The sequence below is a fragment of the Macaca nemestrina genome, chromosome 1 (assembly GCF_043159975.1).
Source record: "Macaca nemestrina isolate mMacNem1 chromosome 1, mMacNem.hap1, whole genome shotgun sequence".
NCBI lineage: Eukaryota > Metazoa > Chordata > Mammalia > Primates > Cercopithecidae > Macaca > Macaca nemestrina.
In genome coordinates this window covers 176,560,107-176,584,300 of record NC_092125.1, presented here as the reverse complement: position 1 = coordinate 176,584,300, position 24,194 = coordinate 176,560,107, and the positions used below count along the sequence as shown (strand labels likewise).

The window sequence follows — 24,194 nt, the reverse complement described above, 5'->3', positions numbered from 1 at the left end:
TCAGGTAAGAACTCAGTGGGTCCCATGTTGCAGAGGAGAAAAGTATCTCTGGCAGTAGAGATATTTGCCCTAGAACACCTGTGACCCTGAGGCCCTTGGACAGAGTAGTTTGTGTGATTCAACTCACTCTGTGAGTGCAATCCGTGAATGGGGAAGCCAAAAGCTTGAGCCCAGGGAGTTTGCCATTTGACTGCTACATTATTCAGACAGCTGTTTCAAGTGGGCCTTTTCTTTGACATCACATCCTATGTTCCCAGAAGCTCATGTACACTCTTGTAGAAAACAGAACTGAGTGAGCATGGCTGTGTCGGTGGTACACTTCCAGAGCTGCTCTTGCAAGCTTCACTGTGCAAGTAGCCAGCGAAGAATGTCATTTCTTTGCTCCTGATAACTGAGCTCCATCTAAAAGAAATCCACTAAGAATGCCTACAGAGTCCTTGTTAATGAGGGCCAATAAATTACCAGCCCTCACTTTTGTTTTTACTAGCTCACCCTTTACTGAGCAAAATGAAGAACATTCTGTTGCCCGTAATTCACTGCTCACTACGGGCACTTAGCACAGTTGAACCGCAGCTGCCTCTCAATTATCCCTGCAAACGGAGAAGAAGCGGTGGAATGGATAAACCCAAACTGTGCATAATTGAAAACGTTTTTCTACTTGGCTCTCCCATGGGTGAGATATCAATCTGCCTGTTTGTCCTTTAAGATTTATCTCAGCTGGGATATCTTCTTGGCAGCCTTGCCTGATTCTCTAGGCCTTGTTTGGAGCCTTCCCCTGTACTCTTGTAACCTCTGATGCATTCTTTCATTAAAAAATAAAAGTTGCTAAGTATGTATTATGTGTCATGCATCATGCATTCCCTGGGACAATGATGGTGAACATGATGGATACGGCCCCTGATTTAACAAAGCTCCTTGTCTTATTGCGGGAGATGGAAAAGTAATCAGACTACTGAAATAGAGTGTAAAGTGTGCTTTATCTCATCATGAGGGTTATTGCACCACATTGTAACTGTTCCAGGGTCTATAAGCTTGCTGAGGGCAGGTTGGGATATTTTATTATCCTTGTAACCACAGCTGTAAATGTTGGTGAACAAAGAAATGCCTAATCGCCAAGGATTCAGTCCATGAGGGCTAAGATGCATGGTCCTCGCTGTCATCTGTGCTTAGTTGTTCCATTCTGTTTACACAAAAGGCTTCAGTAACACAATATTTTAGAGAAATAAAAGTCTCAGACCAAAAGGAACCAGAAGACTGGTGGTTCCAAATCCTGGGTCTGCCACAGGCTGCGACTCAGAGAGTCCCTTTGCTCTCTGAACTTCAGTTGCCCCATCTGCCCAGTGTGAGCATCTAAGGGGGCTGTCTATAAACTTCTGAGGGTGGGGGCCATGCCATGGTCACCATCCCATCCCCGTGCCGGATGCATGTGATTTTCCATGTGTCCAGTCATTTATTTGTTCTATAAATAATCATTTTTTTTTTTTTGGTATGAACAAGCGAATAGATGTTAAATTACTCTAAAAACAGCACATTACATACTATACATACAGAAGACACTTTTACTTTTATTTTGGCAGCATGTTAATTAATAGTATGGAGAGGCAGTTCCAGGCTTTGTTGGGTAACATTTCCTGGTGACTCATCATCATTTAAAAATAATGATACTTGACATGGATTGGATGGTTAACAGCGGTTTTTGAATGAATGAACTTGGAAAATGGCCATGTGGAAGGCTGATATCTTGCTTATATAGGAAGCCTGTTCAGGTATTGAAGAACACTAGATTTAGAATCGGAGGTTCTGACTTTGTATTCAGCACCTAAATTGAGGGAATTTGATTTTCTTATGTTCAAAATGATAGTCATTGTAGCTATTTTTCCTATGTCACCATTATTGGAAGGATCAAAATTAAGTGATGTGTAAAAATGTTTTGTATTGGGAGGCTGATAATTTTAATACAGCCGATAACTTTTTCTGAGGCATGCAAAGCAAAAGGCAGTTATTATTATTACTATAATTGGGAAAACAAGACTACTCAAAAAATCTCCAAAAAAGAGGTTACATTTACTCAAAAGCCTCCGTGTCCCTTTTGTTGGAGTTACAAATAGGAAAGTGAAGCAAGCTTGAGGATTTCTGCTAGGCCCTGCGACAACATGTGGTGAGCAAGTTATATTCTGTTTCACTTAAAACATGATCATAAGACATCTTCAACAGCATCTGAAACTGAAAACACGCAAAGAAGGAGGAGAAACTCACGTTTACACAGAACCTACTATGAACCAACTGCTCTCCTCCTCGTTTTACGTTTTCACATCACTGCTAGGAGCAGAGCCTATATTATCCCCATTTCATAGCCCAGAAAATTGAGATACAAAAATTATGTTCTCCACTCAAGTTCACAAAAGAGTTAAAGGTCTCCAGGACTGTCTGCCTCACTCCAGAAAACAAGGAGGTGAATAAAAGCTGAGACCACTGGCTGGGCCAAGCTGAAGTATTAACAAACACTGCAATTCAGGAGAAATAGCTATGGAACACTCACAAGCCCTTGGAAAAAAAAAAAAAAAAAAAAGAATGAGGCTCCTAATAGCAGCCCCTTAAAAGCCCAGCCTTATCTTCAGGCCCAAAAGCTTATCTCTTATTAAGTAAATTGAGCCCCAGCAGACTGGCAAAGGAGGAGAAGAGAATGACCAGAGGTTTTTCCAATAGAAGGAGATAAAATATTCATTCCCTTAAATGGTAGCTTCCTGTTAATGATGGACAGATGGGAAGATGTGGAGGTCAGAGCTGTTAAAACAAGTGTGATTTTTAGATAGTGACTTGAAAGGGACTTAGAATCTAATTGTGAAACTCAGAATCAGGGGATTCTGAGCCGAGAGCAGCCTCAGGATTTATTTCTTTATTTACAGAGGTCAGAGGGACCTGCAATGGGGACTGTACCTCTTGCTAGCTCTGGGACCCTGGGCAATAATGATTCAAGCCACATGGGGTTGTTGTGAGACATAAGATATTGCACTTAAACCCCATTCACAGAGCTGGCCCACCATCAGCGCATGTGCACATGCAAATTTTCCCACCTCCACCATTTCTGAGTCTTATTATCCTGTAAAACAAGCCAACATGCTTCTCTTAAAAAAGAAAATCAAAGTCCTATGGTAAAGCAGTAATTGCAAAAAACAGAAAAGGGTCTTGCCTGAGAGAGCCCTGTATTTTACTTGCTCATTTTACAGATGAGTAAACTGAAGCCCAGAGAAAAAAAAAATACTTGACAATTCAATTAATGGCTGAGTGGTACTTGTACTAAAATACTGAATCCACACAGCCAGACTCCACTTTCTGTGACCCATGATGACACCTCTTCTTTCCATTCTACACATGAGCTTGTGAGTTAGGGAAAAACTGTTCATCTGTTTTATAAAGGGAGAAACTAAGTGCCTTGCCCACTACCACTCAGCCAAAGGTAGTTGGCAAGAGAGCCTGGACTACAACCCAGCTCTCCACCAGCTAAAGCAGGTCTTTCCAATACACTAGGATGTCTCCCTCCCCACTGGGCCCTGACTGCAGTCCCACAGGGCTCAACGGGAGCCCTGCCAACTATAGTTAAGTCTGGATTCAGAAACCTCTAATACTGCAAAGCTTCCTTTTATTCAAAAGGGGCCTTCTCTTCCCAGGATGATTGGTTAATGGATTTTTCCTCCTCATATTCAGATACTGTAAGGTTGTATATACTTTAAAATCTGACACTCAGGACAAATGTAACTTTTCTTATTAAAGATACTTGGTAAGCCATGACTTTCAACAAAACCTCAAAGCACAACCTCACATTTGAATGGAATCCAGATAGATCCAGTGGAGAGAAATACTCAGATTATTACTCAACAAGGCTGACAACTTTAAACCAAGTTTTTGGTAGAACTAACATTATATTTTAGTCATTTAGAATTCTATGCATTTGATAGAAAATGAAAATGTTTTACTTTTATTATATAAGTAATAAAAACCCAAGGCAGAATAGAGCACACAACTAACAAAATCAAAATCACTTATTAAATACATTAAAATGTTTTCTTCTCCTATAATGTTTCTACTTCAAATTGGGACTACAATACTAATGAGTGAAAAGTTGCAGGTCATCATATCTATTTGATGTGCTGCTATGCTGCAATTACACAGACACTTTGGTGGAAGACCATGGCAGAAGGAGCCAGAGCTTCGCCTTCACACCCATGCCTGGGTTTGAATCTTGGCTCTAAATAGTTGTACAACCCCGAGAAAGCTACTCGGCTTCTCTGAGTCTCACCCTATAAAAACAGAACTAAAATATCTAGTTTATAATATCTTCGTGAGAACTAAATGAGTTTAAAAAGTTTCGTTTTCTTTGCACAATTAAAAACAAGGGTAAAGCCTTTAGCTGTACTTTCATTCAGTTAATATTCTCAATGTTGTTTTCACATAGCATTTGAAATTAAATTTGTGCTTTATTTTCAGCAGTGGAGTTGGCTTCTTAAGAAATTTGTTGAGCAAAATTTTTTGAGAAATAAAGGATCCTAATTGTACAACGGACACCAGCTCTCCAATGTATTACCTTGGTAAAATGGAACATTTTATTTTTGCTTCTACTTAAAATAGTTAAGATCCATTCAAAAGTGAAACACTGTACCTAACTGGCTATTAAACATCAACAACAAGGCATGAAAACTACTGGGAAATTCCTGGGGAACTAGAAGCCAATTCTCTCAAAGATATTTTAACAAGCCTGGAATGACCAACAGAACCCTTGGTTCTTTAGACTATCAGTGTATTTACGCATTTACTAGTAGTGGTGCAATGGTAAGAGAGGCAAGCAATTTTATACCTGATAAATGTTTTCTTCCGTTTCGGGATCACGGATTGGCTCGTGTCCAGCCTCAAACACAATGTACTATTACAGGAGCAGCCAGAAAGGAAAGGTCAGAGGTGAAAAAGAAGAAAGGAAAAACAAGCATTTGGAAATTAAGATACAAATCACAGTGAGCATTTAAGAAGCAGGCACAAGAGAAAACAACTTAAAGACACAACTGAATTATTGAAACAAAATGTACCTTGTACATTCCTGCCTTTCCTAAGGAAAACTGCACAGGTCTGCTGGTCAGTATTTCAGCAGTGATTGCATTGAGCCTCTGCAGATCTTTCTGGAGATATAACCTCTTCGTTCAATGGCAATTTGTCTCAGTAATATCTGAATACGTTGGTAGTGATGAGTATGAATGCTATCTCATTGGAATGCCTGGGATCCCACACTTTGTAAAGTATGGGTTACAGTTGAGGGGCATCCCTTTTCCCCTAAGGCTCAAAATCCTAAACAAACTCTGAAGAGCTCGGAAGCCCCAAACTCCTTTATCCCATAAATATCACCTTATTTTACATTCTCACTTTAAAATACATTAAATCAATGTTTCCACATGCATGTTTTAGACTCTGCAGGACTGAGACATTTCAAAAAGGCTATTATTCTTCATTCTGTGCAAGCCAGTGAGCCAGAGGGTGAAGTTCATATTATATACAAATCCTCGGCCCTCAGTATTCTCAAGCAAGAGCGTGTCATTACGTGCATCTTTGGCTTTGGTTTGCCATATACACTAGATACTTTTTCCACTTCAAGTTATCTATATTATGTTACTTTCATTGTAGCAGTACCAGCTTTTTGTGTGAAAATATGCATTTATATAAAATATGTATGTGACACACACACACACACACACAAAGAACACCTATGCATCCCAGTTAGAACTGTAAGTTCAAGATTTTCCTTTGTGTTCAAAAAGTCATTTTGGGCTTCTCTTTCTCCTTGAGAATAAGCACAGGGGAGGGAGAGGCTGTCTTTTCCCTTTTTTTCTGCATCTCTGTTTGAACAAACCACATACTTGACCCCAAGAGAGATCATTTCTCTACCCACCACTGAGCTGCAGATCTTGAAGAGAGTCCAGAGAAAGCTAGGGGCAGAAGTGTCTTTAAGGTCACTCTTTCCTTCCTCCCAACAGTTCCTATGGCATGAGCCAGGTAATCGGAGGGTCAGCTTGCCCCATCGGGGGTCAGAGAGCCCTCCTCGTAGCCTTTCTAAAGCTTAGAAACCATCCTTTGGGTCTGTGCTGAAATGTTACCAAAACGTCAGCCCCCACCTCTGGTTCTTAACTCAGAGAAGCCACCTCATTATTCATATTCTCTCTAATGAACTCAGAATATTCAAGAGACTCTTGAAAACATTCAGCTCTGGGATCAAACTTCTACAGACTGTGAAGGGGGCCGAGGCAGAGGCAAGAAGGGAGAAGCGGATCTCCAAATCCCAAGATACCGATGCCGGCCAAACTTCTGTTAGTTTTTATGGAAATTTGCTCCTGGAGGGGCTGGCAGCCCTCGCCCTCAGAAATAATCTTGGTCTCTCTCCAGGTTTTGCAGTCAGTGGATTCTTCAGGTTTCTGACAAAATGGCTCTGGCACAGGTCTAGTCACTCTTGAATCTAAAACCCCAACTAGTTTCAGAAATTACCTGGTACACAGGATCTTCAACATCCTCTTCCAATATTGTCTATTGCAGAATAAGGAGAGGGAGGGTAAAAAGCAGAGGACATAAAGAAAGAGATGTGAGACTGCATTCAGAAATTATAGGAGAGTAAAGAAACCAGCTCTGGGCAGAAGAGGCTGGTGGGTCATCAAGGCAGAAAAAACACAGAAAAGTCAAAACCCTTAGAGCCACCCCCACCTCCACCCCACTGTTAGCGATAGCAAAAGCAATTGTGTTTCTTGGGTCCTCCACCCCTGAAATCTTTCTCTGGATTCGAGATTTCACTTCATCCAACATGTCTAGAGTTTAAGAGAATAAGGGATAATTTCTAATGGCTTGCTTTGGGTACTGTAATTTACACAGGAATCTTTCATCTTCGTTTATTTCTACTTGGCAGCAGGAAGAGAAGGCCCGACTGTCAGTTTTTACATGTGTTTATTTGAAGCCCGATCTGCAGCGCAAGGATAAATTCACAGGTATACCTGGTACACAGCTTGTTCACACTGCTTATCCTTTTGTGCCTTTTTTTCTAATTCTTCTCTTTGCTTCAATTCATAAATGAGTTGAAAGAGATCTCTCAAGTCCAGAATAACAGGTTCAGCCTGGAGTGAAAGGTGGTAAGGCACATCATAAGGGAATGGTACTGAGATGCAGCAACCAATTTTTGTTTTTGCGGCGACAACCCGCAGCCCTTCCTTTTTCTATTAATCTGAAAGCATTCCATTCTTAATTAATTCTACCTTGTTTATACTGGTTTAGCAAATTGCATCTAGGCTAAAGTTCATTTCTTCAACTAATTATATTTGCAAATTCATAATAATCATAAGCATCAAAGGCATTGCTTTTATTTATTAGTGATTTAGAATACAATAAAATTAGAGTAGGCCTTATGCAAAACAGCTATTTGTTTTCTCTTATTTTCTTTTTAAATGAGGCTATGAACACAAGGCAACTTATTTATACACGGTGCCTCCATCCAGTTTAATCAGAAAGGAAAATAATTAGTCATTAGGAAATACCCATTAGTAAAAAAAAAAAAAAGAAAAAGAAAAAGAATAAACTGGATGGGTATGAGCATGTTTCCTTGCTTCAAGGCTGTTTATCTTTTCTAGATGGGAATGTGAGCATCAACTTCAGTGGAAATGCATTGCTTGGTCATATCTCAGAGTGCGCCCTCAAAGACCCATGGAGTCACAGGACTGTCCTCCCAGAGTTCCAAGGGAAGGCTCCCTTCTTGGATAGGGATACTCACCGCCTGGGCTGTTTTTATGGCCACAAATCTGTGATTCCCTTCCTTCCCACAAACATATCCAAAGGCCCGGTGATCTGTAATGTCCTTTGCAATGTAGGATATTTCATGAACAGCATGATGATGCTGAAGGGCCTATCAGAGAAAAAAATGAAGAACATATTTCAGGGGACTTTCCCTTCGAGCTGTTGATCAATAAGAAATGTGTTTCAGCTATGTGTGAACAGGCCCGAAGGGCTTTGGAAAAGCTGTTTAGTCCAGATGGAAAGAAAAAGAGCTACGCCTGCCCTTGAGAAATGGAGGCTTCTCTCTACGGTCTTAATCCTGTGACCAGAGAGAAACACAGGATTGTTCATATGCTGAATAAGCATCTGCAATGGTGGCTTTATTCAGCTTGCTAGAGCCAGCGTTTAGTTCAATGGGTAGGCTTCTATTTGATCTTGTTTTCATGACACATCCCAGTCCAACTTTTGGATTGATATTTAATTTACTTAAATTCTCAGGGACTCTTGTGTGCTGTGGTGGAGGATGTACACTGTACAACTCCAGGGAGTATTGTTAACACTCATAGAACTATAGATGTGCATGGTGACAACACTTTTCCAGCAGATGGTGATAGAGTGTGTTGAGGAATAAATGCCTTTCTCTGTTTTGTCCAAAGTCACCACTGGGGGTAGAGGTGGGGCTATGCATATCTCTCAGGCTTTTCATTGCTAGGTCTCTCTGTCTGCAACATCAACTCTTTTTATTCACTTGTCCACATCCTATTTCTCTTTCAATGGCCATAGGAAATAGTATCACCTGTGTGAAACTTCCTCTGAACAAGGCTTGCCTTCTCTCTCCCTGGGGAAATAATTCCACCCTCATTTGTGTTTCTGTAGAACTTTACTTTCTAATGACACTGAACTGATGAATTCCTTCAATGTTGGTCCCTGGACTTCCTTACTCTCACAGGTCTTCCTTCTCTGATATACTTGCATGATTCCTTGTCTGTCTTTCCCACCTGGTTCTGTCTTCCTTATCCCTGTCATCCTAGCACCTTGCACTATGGCTGGATTATAGTTGTTGAACTAAAGTAAACTGAGATTGATAATTAGTCATTTGAAAATCTTTTATAGTTGACCTTTGTGCCTTCATTATCTGAGCTTCAACAGATAATGTTCACCATCCTATAGGGTAATGGTGATCTTTATGGTTATTTTCCTATACTAAACCTACTTAAAACAATCCTCATTCAACAGTACTCTGTAAAGGCTTGTATATTCATCTGGGTGCTCATGGTATGTTTAAAGTCCTTATAAAGAGCCTTTTCATTATACTGGGTATTAGGAGGCTTGAATTCTAGCTACTGTGTAAACACAAGGTACCCAGTGTATCCCTGTGTACCTCAAATTTAACCCTCTAGTAAATGGGAGGTATGTACCAGATCAATGGCTCATAACCCAAAGCCCTAGATCCTTAGGGATCATTCAGTGTAATAAAAAGAGGCCCCATGCAATTTTCAAAATCTCAAAAGCTAAACAGAAATCTATAATTACTCCTAATAAGTCTATACTTTTCTATGTGCATGCAAATGAAAATGCTAAGTTTATTTGGAATTTCTTTCTTTTGAGACAGGGTCTCACTCTGTCACCCAACCTGGAGTGCAATGGTGCCATCTTGGCTCATTGCAACCTTCACCTCCCGAGTTCAAGTGATCCTCTCGCCTCAGTCTCCTGGGTAGCTGGGACTACAGGTATATGCCACCACAGTCAGCTCATTTTTTTGTAGAGATGGGGTTTCGCCATGTTGCCCAGGCTGGTCTCAGACTCCTAGGCTCAAGCGATCCACCTGTCTTGGCCTCCCAAAGTGCTAAAATTACAGGTGCAAGCCACTGCACCTGGCCATTTATTTGGAATTATATCAGCTAAGTGTTGCGAATATTCCTTAACTCATATTTGAGTATATTCTCTTACTGGCAATTAGTTATGGTTTAAATAGTCCAAATAGGAAAATGGATGATTACAAATGCAGTTTTTTTGGTAGACAGAATCTTCCCCATTACTGAGTCCATGAAGGGAGAGAGAAATGTTAACACAGGAGAAGTTAGTTACAAAAACATTGGGAACCACTGGAGTAGATACTCTCTAAGCTCTTATTCTATCTTCCCAAATCCTTTTAAGCCATTAGGACCCCCCACTACAAAATCAGCTTCCTGGTACAGTGGGCCTCTGGCTTTCACGATGGTCATCGCCTAGATGACCACTGATCTAAAATGTCCACCTCTTGGCCGGTTGCAATCTTTCCAGGCATTTGACCTCATAAATCATTTTTTGCAGTAGAATTTTCTGCCTTACCTTAAATTTCCAGGGTCTTATTCACTAACCTTTCTGACTACTCTTAGAACTCTCTCTTTGGCTTCATGCTTGCCCACCCTGCCCACTGCCCACTGGACATCATGCTTTAATGGTGGCATGACTGCCCAGTTACCCTAGTCCCTCCAGTGGCAATAAAACGAATGTGTGAGTCTAATGGTTTTTGACACAAATAAGTTGGCGGAGAAGGACATATTTGCTAGCAAAATAATTAGGATCCATTAATTTTTGTTTTATTAAGAGGACATATTTAGCTAGCAGAGGAAAATTGCTCAAAGAGTGGTAGCTTTTTCATGGTGTTAATGATGTAAAATTGATGAGATTTACATTCGCGCAACATGGGGGCATTGATTTACAGGCTTTTGTGCGCTAGAATGGTAGCCAGCAGGGAAAAGTGGGAGACAAAGACGTTCTTCTCTTCCTTTCCTGAAAGTATCTCTCTCTCTGCACAATGTGGAGAATGTTATCCACGTTTCCTATTAAATCAAAGTTTGACGACAGTGCCTTATTGATTGCCAAGTAGAATATTGCTCTAAAATTAAACTGCGATTAGAAGTCTTCCTGGTGGAATTAGATTTGGAGATGATTGTGCAATGGTAAAATATCACCTACTAGGCAAGACAGCAGATGGAGATGTTTTAATTTATCTGGGAATCCTCATTAAGTGTTTTAAAATCAAAACATTTTTAATGCCTGATGATACCTAATACTGCCTTGCAGAGTGTAGCTGTGTGTGTGAGCGTGCAGTGCTTAAAGATATTTGTAACGTTATTCTCTCTCATAGTTAATTTTATGACATGTTAAAATGGATTGCTCTGAACGTGTCTCATTCATTCGGAAATGAGTCAGTGAGGGGATATGTCTTCCTTCTCTCCAACCTTAACCATGCAGACGTAACATAGATACTTAGAAACACAAATACATTAGAATTCTGCTAATCCCACAATTGCATTATCACATTCGCTTTAGAAACTTAAGAGTGTATCATGAAAATTCTTGTTCACTGAGCCTCAAAATTACCCCACGTCTTCAAGTAGACTTTATCAGCACAATCAAAGACAGTTGGAACCTTAAACATCAATCCTGAGTTTATTCATGAAGGGACTGAAGGTCAGAGATTGAAATGCCAGGACCAATACTAAACCCAGGTGTTTTTCCTACTCAGGATAACAAAGCATTGAAAAAAGGAAACCCGATTACATAGAATCAAAGTCTCCTTTCCTTAGACTTTTGGCTCTCTCAACCAACAACAAAAAGATGATCCCTTGATAAGTTGGGATGAGGAAGGCAAGGGAAGAAGAGAACTGGGTAAGGGGAGAGAACTGAGAATGTTCTAGATTCAGGCAGGTATCCGAAGTCAGGGAGGGTCATAAATCAGAAGGCTTGGGGTAAAGGCCGGCCACCCGGCTCTCAAAGAAAAAGGTCAAGACAGCACGGCCCTGAAGTTTACTTTCAGGAATTGGCTGTCTCTGGCACCTGTTGAGCATCCGTAGGCAGCAAGGTGAGGTGCAGCCTTTGGTCCTAGTGTGTCCAGAACTGGTGGGTTCTTGTCTCACTGACTTCAAGAATGAAGCTGCCGACCCTCGCAGTGAGTGTTACAGTTCTTAAAGATGGTGTGTCCTGAGTTTGTTTCTTCTGATGTTCGGACGTGTTCAGAGTTTCTTCCTTCTGGTGGGTTCATGGGCTCGCTGGCCTCAGGAGTGAAGCTGCAGATCTTTGCAGTGAGTGTTACAGCTCTTAAGGTGTCGTGTCTGGAGTTGTTCGTTCTTCCGGTCCAGAGTTGTTCATTTCTCCCGGTGGATTCGTAGTCTCACCTTCCTCAGGAGTGAAGCTGCAGACCTTCACAGTGAGTGTTACAGCTCATAAAGGCAGTGCAGACCCAAAAAGTGAGCAGCAGCAAGATTTATTGCAAAGAGCGAAAGACCAAAGCTTCCACAGCATGGAAGGGGACCCGAGCCGGTTGCCACTGCTGGCTGAGGCAGCCTGCTTTCATTCCCTTGTCTGACCCCACCCATATTCTGCTGATTGGTCCATTTTACAGAGAGCTGATTGGTCCGTTTTGACAGGGTGCTGATTGGTGCATTTACAAACCTTGAGCTAGACACAGAGCGCTGATTGGTGCATTTACAATCTTTTGGCTAGACATAAAAGTTCTCCAAGTCCCCATCCTACTCAGGAGCCCAGCTGGCTTTGCCTAGTGAATCCTGTGCAGGGGCCATGGGTGGAGCTGCCTGGCAGTCCCCTGCGGCCGCCCCCACTCCTCAACCCTTGGGTGGTCCATGGGACCGGGCACCACGGAACAGGGGACGGCGCCCCTTGGGGAGGCTCCAGCCTCGTGGAAGCCCACTGGGGCGGGGGCGCTGGGGCATGGTGGGCTGCAGGTCCCTAACCCTGCCCCGTGGGGAGACGGCTGAGGCCCAGCGGGAATGCCAGTGCAGCAGGGTCGGGCAGGCAGTGCTGGGGGACCCAGCGCACCCTTCACAGCTGCTGGCCTAGGTGTTAAGCCCCTTACTGCCCCAGTTCTGGCCAGCGCCTCTCCCTCCACACCTCTCCACAAGCAGAGGCAGCCAGCTCTGGCCTCGGCCAGCCCAGAGAGGGGCTCCCACAGTGCAGTGGTGGGCTGAAGGGCTTCTCAAGCATGGCTTGAGTGGACTCTGAGGCCGAGGAGGCACCGACAGCGAGGGCTGCTAGTTGTTATACCCACTAGGGTATAACAACTGCTCCATCCCAGGAGTGCTTCTGTGGTCAGTTCCTGGGGCCTTGCAGGTAGTTCCAGAGGTGGCTGTGAGAACAACCAGAGAATACCAGCCGGAGTGGAGGCAGAGGGTGAAAAAAAGGGCAGATGTTGGTTGCCCCTCTTCCACATTTCCTTTTGAAAGCAGTTATTGTCTTGGGAAAACTTAGTCTAGATATTAAACTACTGCCAAAAGCAAAGCAGGCATTTGTCTTAAAAGTGGAGCCTTCAGTAACACCCTAGCTCTCTGCCACAGCTTCATGTATCCCTCCCGTCCTGAACTCTTTTTCGCATCATGGTCTAAAAGTCATCACTAAAGAATTCCAAGGACAATCCAGGTATCAATGTCCTCAATCCATTCTGACCTTCCTATGCATGAGCTTCAGGTAACCTGTGCTGCAAATAATCGGAGGAGCTCTTTACTCTCTCTTTGAATTTTGTACTTTCCCACCTCTGTGCTATTACTCACATGGTTTTCTCTGCAGATGCCCTGGCCTGCGCTTCATCAGCTCACAGAACTATAGTGTACCTATGACTGAAGGCAGAGCTCTGACATATTGCCCATCCAAGGAACCTACCCTGATACCCCATTTCCCTGAGTAATAATTCCCATCCCTAGATCTCACTGCATTATATTTGTCCTACGCAGGATGCTTTGTACTTCTTTCGCATTTATCCATTCATCCAGTTACTCACGGCATGTGTATTTATCGAGTGCCTATTATGTTGCTGGTTTCCTGCTATGTGCTATGGCTGCACAGATGAGTAAAACACAGTCCCTTCTTCAAGGAGTTCACAATCTCATAAAACAGGTAGGCAAAGAAACTAGCAATCACAATATAATACAACAAGCTTTATATTAAAAGTGTACCCAGTGTGTCACATAGGCTTAGGGCAGGAATGGGGGAAGGGCATCAGAGAAGGCTCGACAAAGGGGGTGACCTTGAATTGAGGCTCCAAGGATAGACGGGAAATCTCCAGAAAATAAGGAAGAATGGGCATTTTAGACAGAACTGAATGTGTGAAGGCAGCTAGGTTCTGAGAACAGGACCTTGTTGGGAACATCTATGCACATGTTTTCTCTCTCTCTCCTTCAGGAATGTTAGGCCCTTCAGAGAAAGATCCACCTCTGGTTCTTCTTAATCTTACCCCCTCTCCTAATACTGCACCTTCTGAACAGTAAGTGCTACAGAAGGCAGGCAGGGAGGAAGAAAGAAAGGAAGTACAGGATGAAAGGAATGAATGGGGAGGAAGAAAAGAAAGAAAGAAAGACCAAGTCACCTTAAGATAGGCCCTACATATGCTGGATGTTCAATACATGTTCAATGAATAAATGACTCAGGTTAATTCATAACATTTCACATAGGATTCATTCTGTGAACAGAGAATTTCTTATCTGATCATCATTAAATCTTTTTTTCTTTGTATTTCCATGAGCCATTTACCAATGTTTAAATGAAGTATCAAATTGTTTGGAGGGTTACTGTCTGACAGAATAAATTACAGAGAAGACTTAATTTGTAGTATGGTTCAATACAGCCAATTAAATACAGTATGGATTAGAAAGTCATCTGCTGAAGATTTTACCATTAGTTGTTTTTTTTTAAGAATAAATTCTACCCTATTTTTGCCTTCATATTATTTGTGTGTGTGTGTGTGTGTGTGTGTGTGTGTGTGTGTGTAAGAGTGTATGCTTTCCCAAGGAAATACTATTCACAGGAAAAATACCCAACAGGAATCAAGTGAGTTAACAACAAAACAAAAAAACAGAAAAGCAGAGAGACACAGAATAAAAATAGATACATGAAAAAACAGTACTTCATACTACAAGCAATTACAGTCGTTAAAACCTCACAAGACAAAGGGAGGCCCAGGCTCATTACAAAGGCCTTTCTCTTTTCTAACATATTTTTGGATGTGCTTGCTGCATCGTGGTGCCAATGAGGCAACCTCTGCACCAGCCCCCAGGCACCCCATCATCAAACGCTCAATAGAGCGGGTCAGAGTGAAGTGCTCCCTGGGTTGGCATCCTGAAATCTAGAAGTTTTTACTCAAGGACAAGACCAGATTTCCAAATAACGTAGTCTCTTGCTGAAGAGGCAGTGTAATAATGGAGGAAAGATATGGACTCTGGAGCCAGAAGAAATGCAATTCAAATACAAGCTCTACCATTTACTAGATGTGTAGCTTTGCACACATGACTTTAACTTTCTGAGACTTCTTTTCTCTTTTTGTATAATACAAAGAATGACATGGGAACCCAAAATGCTGTTGGAAATATTAAATTGATTCATACAAAATAGATAGAAATGAGATACCAGTTTTCCCACCAGAATGAAAAATACAGAAAAGATAATACCCAGTATTGACTAAAGTGTGAGGAACCATGTAACGTAAGGATGATAATAGTATCTCTCTCATGGTGCTGTTATGAGGATGAGTAAATTAATATATGTAAAGTGACCAGAATAGTGCAAGGCACATTTGTAAAGGTTGGTACCTGTCAGCCATTATAGGTGTTTTGTTATTGGTGGAAGTGTGATTTGCTGCAACTTTTCTGCAGGGCTGCTTGGCAGTATGTTTCAGAGCTTTAAAGATGTGCATACACTGGGTCTATGATTCTTCTTTATTTATCCAGAAAGAACATGATATCTGGGCAAAAACTTGAGTACAAAATATTCCCTGCAGTGCTGTTAGTATGGTGAAAAGTTAGAAATGTCCAAAATGTTGAGCATTAGCTGACTGGCTGAAGAAAATGCATTTGCTATAAGATGAAATAGTACATAGTACTGAAAAAATTATCTTGTGGAACTATGTATTTTTTGCTGTGACAATACAATCACAACATTCTGTTGAGTGAAAAAAGCATATTATAAAATAGTATGTTCAATATGATCCTGTTTTTGAAAAAATGTACACACATCCATATATGTGTACATAACAAGAGTTCTCTCTTGAGTGGTGGAATTACTAGTAATTTTCTTCTTATTTATGCTAATTTTTGCTACAATCAAGATGCTATTTAATAAAGAAAAACATAAGATGGTTTTTTCTTTCGTATTCGAATTTAATGCATGCACCATCACCTCACCCTCCTTGAGCCCATTCAGTCTCCCTCATTCTTATCCCCCATAACCAAGTCCGTCTTGTCAATATCACCTTCCAAATAACTTTCACTTTGTCTACTCCTCTCCATCTCTACCAGCAGATGCCAGGTCACGCAGCTATCATTTCCTGTCCGGATTACTGCAGTATCCTCAGTCCTTCCTCATCTACTTATGCTGGCCTCTCCTCTAACAGTCATACCACAGGATGAAGAGATTAAGAAAACCTGGCAAATCTGATACATCTTTCTAGTACTTAAAACACAGCAAAAGCTACCCATCACTCTTAGAGTAAAGATCAAAATACTTGCCAGGGCCTGCAAAGCCCCTTGTATGACCTGGCTGCTTCCCCATGCTGACTCACTACATGCTCCTTTGTTCCCCACGACCTTGGTGTTTTACAGTCTCTCAAATGCACCACGCTCAGGTTTTTGCATATGCTGTTCCAGTTACCTAGAAAGCTCAACTCCTTTCCCCCATTCAGATCTCAGCAGAGATGTCTCTTCTCTTTGCAAGTTTCCTTGACCTTCCAGCAGAGACCAGGTTCCCGTGACACAAGTCCTCTCTACTTCCTCGACTTTTCCACTGGGAGTGGGAGAGACCCCTCAGGTTGCCATTATGTACGGGGATGAATTGATCAGTGTCTGTCTCCACTACTAGAGGCCGCTCCAGGCAGGCAGCAGCAACATTTTATTTTCTTATCATCTTAGCCTAAGGATCAAGTACAGTGCCTGACATACGATAAGGGTTTTGTACATCTATGCTTTTACTGTTGTAGTAAAATATACATAACATACAATTTACCATTACCATTTGAACCATTTTTAAGTATACAGTAATGTGGCATTAAGCACATCTACACTGTTCTGCAACTATCACTGCCATTCATCTCCAGAAAATTTTTGTCTTCCCAAACCCATGCTACCATTAAACAACTCCCCATTCCCTACTCCTTCCAGTCCCTGGCAACTGCCATTCTCCTTTGTCTCTGTAAATTTGTCAGTAAACATTATTATGAATGAGTCTGTCAGCAGGATTCTGTGTCCAGGTCTCTCTCTAAACTCCACTGACTCCCTATCCGTTTTCCTCTCTAAGCCTTTGTTTTGTCAACAATTAAAATGAGGAGGTGGAATTCAGTAAATACTCATGTCCTCTTTTGTTCTCAACATTTCTTTAATTTCTTTAAAGTTTTTATAACTAGACAACAGCTATAAAAAATCAGCTTCTTCTTAGCAGCTCTCTAAACATACGTTATACACACACCAGTCTAGAAAGATGTGCATGAATTCCTTGCATAAAAATAAGGAGATGCACTAGTTAACCAGCTGAGGGTATTTCAGACCTGTGAGTTGGGCTTAAATTTGTCTAACAGGCAAAGTGGAGCCAGGTGTGCTTTATCAATTAGCAATCACCAAAGTGACAACGAAGCATATTTTGCTAAAGAGAAGTTAAACACACACACACACACCTTAAATAAGGAAACTTGCTTCAGTGTTAGTTTCCTAACACTGGGGTTCAACTGAAATCTATGTCCCATGATCAAGGATGTGGCTACGTATAATCACAGTTAGTAACGGGATAGAATAACTGTTCTGTCTCATTCAACTCACATTCATTCCCCAAAAGCCCTTAGGTGCTAAGGTACACTAGGTTCTGGAGACAGTAAGATGAGTAGGATGCAGTCTTGGCTCTCTAAAGCTGGCACTACATGTGCATATATGGAAGTGGGGAGCTCCTTATTTTACTAAACATAGAGTTTGTATATTGTGCTGTCCTTTCCCCATTTCCAGAAGGCATGTAGTATATATAGAAGGATTTGAATTCCTCCATCGTTTTGTGGCCATGAACAAGTCACCTTATTTCACTGAGGCTCAGTTTCTTCATCTGTAAAATGGGAATGATTCCTTTCTCATAGGGATATAAGGAAGATCACTTAACATGTCTAGCAGAGCATCTGGTAGATGGTAGGTTCTTTGCACTTTGGGTCTTTCTCCCAGGCAACTGAGTTAAAGTTCTCAATCTAATAACTACATAATTTAATGTTCAAGCACCAAGAGTAGTTTCCTCAGATGAGGACTTCCTTGGAGCTCACAGGATAATGGTCTTGCAGTGGCTAAAGGGTGATGAGAAAAAGAAACACTTGGAAATCAAGTCATCAGAAAAAGAAACGAGCTGAAAGTTAGTTTCAAGCTTTATGATGTCATCTGAGAACCTGGATTCTCTCAGGTTAGATTTTCACTTAACCCTGTAATTTCTTTCTAGTTATGTAAATAAATTCCTTTTGTTGCTCACTTAAGACTTTTTGAGGTGAGTTTTCCATTGCTTGCAACTGAGAGATTTCTGAACAATATAGTAATCATCATTATTGCTACCTTTGACAGGAGGAAACAGGCTCAGAGAGAAGTGACCTGCCCAGGGAGTAGGAGGCTGATCTGGGCTTTGAGCAAGTTTCACTGACATGCAAGTGTATGCCTGGTTTATTGTTAGTAGTAATTAATATTGGAATTATAATCATGAAATGTCTTTGGTTATACATTAAGATAAAGCACAAACATAAATACATTGCTATTAAAAAAAACAAGATTTTCAGTGAAAGAAAAATGAGACACAAATACTTTAAAAACTTAAGAAATAACTCTGTAATGTTAAATTTGAATTGGAAATATCAATACAAACTTGATTGAAAATACATATTCCTAGCACTGTTTGCCAAAAGGACCTAGAAGCAATGAAACCCCAGTAGCTATGAGCACACCTAATATAACTATTTATTATCCAGCTATCTATTTATCTATTGATCTTTTAACCTATCTAGTGAGAGAATCAGAGAAGGCAAATATGGCAAAAGGTTAAGTTTTAGAATTATCCTTTTACATTTTTTGTTTGAGCATTTTCATGATAAGTTGGAAAAAAATTTAAATCTTAGCATGTTCCTTTCTCTCCCTCCACTCCCTCTCCCTTTCTCTGAGAACAGGAGAAACCAAGCTACTGAACACTTCAATGACTTAACTGAAAGTCAGTTGCAGACAAAAGACCTTTATCACTTCCACTTCAGTCAACCATTGGTCCAAAACATAAGGGAGTCTTTAAGAAGACACATGTGCTTAGAAGTGCTTCATGTTAGAGTTGCCAGTTTCCTTTGTTCCTTCTTGTATTCCCATGGCCTGCATCAATACACGTCAGCCAGTATCTTTCTTTTTTTGTTTTATGTTATTCATATTTTTAAAATTTAATTATAAGTTCCCGGATACATGTGCAGGACATGCAGGTTTGTTACATAGGTAAACGTGTACCATGGTGGTTTGCTCGCTTATCAACCTATCACCTAGGTATTAAGCCCCCATGCATAGCTATATTTATCCTGATACTCTCCCTCCTTCTGATCCCCCAACAGGCTCCAGTGTGTGTTGTTCCCCTCCCTGTGTCCATGTGTTCTAATTGTTCAGCTCCCACTTACAAGTGAAAACATGCGGTGTTTGGTTTTCTGTTCCTGTGTTACTTTGCTGAGGATAATGGCTTTCAGCTCCATCCATGTCCCTGCAAAAGACATCATCTTGTTCCTTTTTATCAGCCAGTACCTTTCTATTTTCACCAACAACATTTTTCAAAGTTCAGGCTGAGTAAGTATGGAAACAATTTGTACTCCTGACTTTCTGGGCCAGGGGTTGGGTGGGTCGGGGTGCAGATTCCCAAACTCGGAAGATTCTCCAAACATGCATAAGAATTCAGACTTTATTTTCAGTACATTAAAAAAGGGGAGGTATTGCTACGCAGAGTTCCTGCTATATGCTAGGCATTGTGCTAGGTACCCTACATATATAATCCTCATTTCCACTCACCCAACAACCTTGCCTATTATTTTCCCTACTTTACTATGGAGGTACCTGAGACACAGAAGGGTTAAGTAACTTGCCCCAGGTCATATAGCCCATAAGGCAGACCCTGGACTGCTGCCAGGTATGGCTGGCTCCAGACTCCAGGCAGCCTCTGTGCACTTGAATACAGTTTCAAATGTACTTTAATGGCCCATAGTTTCATTCTTCTAAAATTCTTATTTTTATTTCTGTTTCTTTCTGCATGAAGAATCCTAATAACCATTGTGGGTGTTTAGTAATGTAACCAATGATTTTAACATTTTAGCTCATGGTATAAAATTATTATAGAAAGTAGGTAAATGAGTGCGCTTGAATGGAAATGAAACAGCATGTTTTGCCACAAGTCACTGCAGAAACGAGGTCATTAGATTTAATAGAAAATGACTTTTTGTATTGCACCCAGTCTGAAATTAACCTCTGCCTTGGTCACAATGACGTCTTGCATGCTAGACAGAAACTTACAAAAAAGTGAATTGACTAAAACGCAGCCAGTGGAAAGGATGCTGCATTAGGAGTGAGAAGACTGGGATTCCAAGTTCTGGTGCCTTCATTTATAAAATGAGTGGATAGCAGGTGGTGGTCGTGACAAACAATGACTTCTGAGGGTGCTGAGGTAAGACATGATTTGGAGTAGACACAGGTCAGCATCTGAAACCCACATGTGATGTGTGCTACTTTTGTTAACTTGGACAAATCACCTAGCTTCTCTGAACCTTAGTATCCTCATCTGTAAGTTCATTCAATGGGAGTACAAATTAAATGTGATTATGCTGGTAAAGTTCCTAGTGTTCCGCCTGGCACAGAGGTTGTTTAGTAAATGGTAGTTGCTCTCCAGCTCAAATATTCTGCTATCCAAATTGTTTGTCATTGTTAAGTGTTGAATTATGCCCCCAACCCCCATTCATATACTGAAGTCCTAAAATCCACTACTTCAGAAAGTGACCTTATTTAAAAACAGAGTCATTATAGAAGTATTTATTTAAGATGAGATCATACAGGGTGGCCCACTGATCCAGTATGAATGGTGTCCTTATAAAAGAAGGAAATCTGGGCACAGACATGTGTATGGAGAGAAGGTCATATACAGATGATGGCAGAGATCATGGTGATATGTCCAGAAGAAATGCCAAAGGCTGCCAGCAAACCACCAGAAACTAGGGGACAGGCATGGACCAGTCTTCTGCACAGCCCTCAGAAAGAGCAATCCCTGCAGATAACTTGATCTGGGATGTCCAGGCTCTAAAACTGTACAACGAAACATTTCTGTTGTTTCAGTTGCCCAGTTTGTGGTACTTTGGAGAAACAGCCCTTGGAAACTAAATACAGCCATCCTCTTATTTCTATCTTCAGTTCCCTTTGTTTAAGGAGTTTGCAAAGATAAACTGTTTATTTGATGAGACAAGGGTTAAAGGAAACCAACATGAAATTAAATTCTATGTATTTTGTCTCATTTCTGCTCCCTCAGTGAGCCTTAATTTTCCAATCTGTAAAATGAAGGGGCAGGAATGATCCCTTCCAGCTCTGCTCTGCTTTTCAATGCAGAATAACAAACCTTTTTCCTTTTTTATTACTGACAGAACTTGCTACTTAAATCAGAAGCACAGAGTGTAGTGCAGCGCCATGCAATTTATAGCTGCATCCATCCAATTATTTCCCATTTAGTGCTGTGCAGCAGTCCCCAAATACACCACCAAGCCACTGAGGTGGTGGGCTGAGCACTCTGAGTATAAGGATCAATTGTTTATCTTACACTAATTGGCCCCATGATTTGTTAGGCTGTTGCCTTGGAAAATGAACTGTCAGTAAAAGAAATTAGCACCAGATCGCCCCCTTTTGTGAAAATGCACCAAACACCATTCTGTAGCCATCTCCTTCAACTTACCTTAGGGTCTTAGCAGGCAAAATTGCTACAGATTAATACATTCTTACCCTCAGTTCTACCATTTTCCTGTTAGAGTTGAGGAAACTGAGGTTCAGGGGGATTAAGCAACTTGTCTAATGTTTAATCAATGGTGAAATTCAGCACTGAGGCTGATGGCCAGTCTGATGCCAAGCTTCATGCCCGTTTTATTACATCAGGTCACCTCCTTAGCGCTGTGATCATCAACCTCTGCCCAGCTGTCTGCCTTCTTGTCCCTCCTTCCTGGCATAGATTTTCATCTCTGTGCCAGACTTAGAGACAGCTGTGTTCAAGTGAGGGCAGATGTGAAGAAGCTAGGCTGTCTGCATCAAATACCTAGGCATTCTGCGTCGAATACCGCCTGCTACTGGCCCAGCTCTGATTTGCCCCTAGGACTCAATTCTAGTAACAGGGCATCTGCCTTGGTCCAGAAACACTGTGCTAGGTGCTGGGGATGCAAAGCACTGGCCAGGCTCTTGCCTTTGAGGAGCTCACACTCTACAGCAGAGAAGGGAGGTCAGGTGTCTTCGTTACTGTTTTCAAAGAAACCATTCCTTTTCTTCCTAACACAAACCACAGTCTGTAATGATCCCTTCATGTGTATAATTACCTGGCTAATATCTGCCACCTCTACGAGACTGCAGAGACCAGGAAAGTGCTCCTGTGTTCGTTTTTGGCTCACCATCACATCCCCAGCTCCTAGCACAGTGTATGACACTTGGTGGGAGTGGCAGAGTGCAGTAATGGTTCATGGAGTGAATAAGTGAACATTGTGCCTATGCAGTAGTAAAGGTATAGCCAGGGTAAGCATGGAGGCCTAAAGTGACTAGATTAGTAGGAACTGACTAGATAAAAATTAGTCAGTGTGGGAGCAGTGGGGATCAAGATGTTCCATCCAGAAGGATAGCAAAGACTTGCAGAGCCATAAAACAGCATGTTATATAGGCAACTGCAATCAGTATGAGATTATTAGACCATAAAATGCTGGGCAGTGAGTCACAGTCTTTGAAGGTGACAAGACAGGCAGGGGCCAGGGGATGCAGAATTTTGAAGACCAGTTTAAAAAACTGGAGTGGTTGAAACTGTCAGTTCCTTTCTAATTGACCCTGCTGTTAATCTTTGCTGCAGTTAAGCCTTACCACATGCTGCAAATAGAGTCCTTCTTCAGGTTCGAGGACAGTGTGTTGAGCTGTCCCTCCCAGCTGGGTGCCCGTCAATGGAAGCCATATCCTAGGGCTCTCTCTAACACAGTGTGCCAAGGGATGCTCAGCTGAAGCATCAGGGAGGTTGGTTCATAGGCAAACAGATGGTTACAAATGAACCTGGCTTACCCTGCTGAGGAGAGGGTCTGAGGGCCCTGGCCAGGCTGCAGCTGGACTTGAGCAACTGTTCTTTTGCTCTGGGTTATAAAAGAAGCAGACTCTCTGGTCTGAGGACAGTTTGGCAAAGTGTTTGTGAGCTGAAGATAAATCCTGCCTTCCCTCGCTGCCTAATCCCTGCTTCCTGGTCTACAGTCCATGACCCACAGAAATTCATTCAAAGTTCTATAGTTGCATTGGTGGTTCAGTGGTAGAATTCTCGCCTGCCAAAGTTCTACAGTAACAGGTGACAGGGGTTCTGTCTTTTCAAAACAAAACAAACAAAACAAAACACACAAAAATCCTGAATGGCGGGGGGGTGGTGACAGTGGTGATGGCAATGTGTCTCTTTGTTTAATTAGCTGCACTGGCAGTTTTTGGAGACAACTGGATGTGTTTTCCTAACTAATAGCATAAGGCTTTATAACACCCTATAGTGAAATTGATGAGTGAGCATGTGTGTCAGTGTTGGATGGGTCTGGGTCATTCCTTGGCTCTGCCACTTTCTTCTCCACTGTAAGACCTTGGGGAAGTCAAAGATCTGTGCTGTCTGTTGATGTCCCCATTTGCGGGATACTGTTTCAGGGCACCACCTTGAAGGCTGCATGGTAAGCTTGGGTGTTTGCCAGAGGTAAGTGACTGAGAGGGATCTGAGAGGGCCAGCAAGAACCCTGGGCACAGAGCGACGTAACCTGGATCTTTCATTCATTGTCCTTTCAGTAAACAACCCCTGAAAGCTTGCTGTGGGTTGCATGCCACAAAGGCACAGGGCATAGAAAACACATGTGACCAGTAGCAGTCCCTATCCTCCAGGGACACATGATCTGCAGGAGACAGCCAGGTACATGGGCAACTGCAACAGGGTATGGCAAGTTCTCAGAGAGATGGAGATGCAGAGCCTGGGTTGGGGGAGCACGTAATCAGGGCAGTTAGCCTCACTGGGGCAGGCTGCCGGGAAGAGAAAACATTTGGGCTGATTCACAAGAAATAAGGAGTCACCAAGGGAGAAGGGGAGAGAAGTACACTGTAAGGTACAGACAGCGGTAGGTGCAAATGCCAGGGCAGAAGGAGGCAGCTCCAGAA

The 24,194-nt window shown here is 41.8% G+C and overlaps 1 protein-coding gene across 19 annotated transcripts in view; it reads right to left on the bottom strand.

Moving 5' to 3' along the window:
* Positions 1-24,194, bottom strand: part of LOC105495139 (DAB adaptor protein 1) — a 1,257,833-nt gene that overhangs the window by 67,969 nt on the left and 1,165,670 nt on the right. For 16 of the 19 annotated variants that reach the window (XM_071092459.1, XM_011764369.3, XM_071092495.1 and 13 more), the window contains 4 exons: positions 7,790-7,921; positions 7,020-7,139; positions 6,523-6,561; positions 4,853-4,918 (listed from right to left, as the gene is read on the bottom strand). In XM_071092459.1, the coding sequence (XP_070948560.1) occupies positions 4,853-4,918; positions 6,523-6,561; positions 7,020-7,139; positions 7,790-7,921 (357 nt within the window). The remainder of the gene's footprint in view (positions 1-4,852; positions 4,919-6,522; positions 6,562-7,019; positions 7,140-7,789; positions 7,922-24,194) is intronic. The other 3 variants (XM_071092472.1, XM_071092482.1, XM_071092493.1) reach the window with 1 other exon arrangement.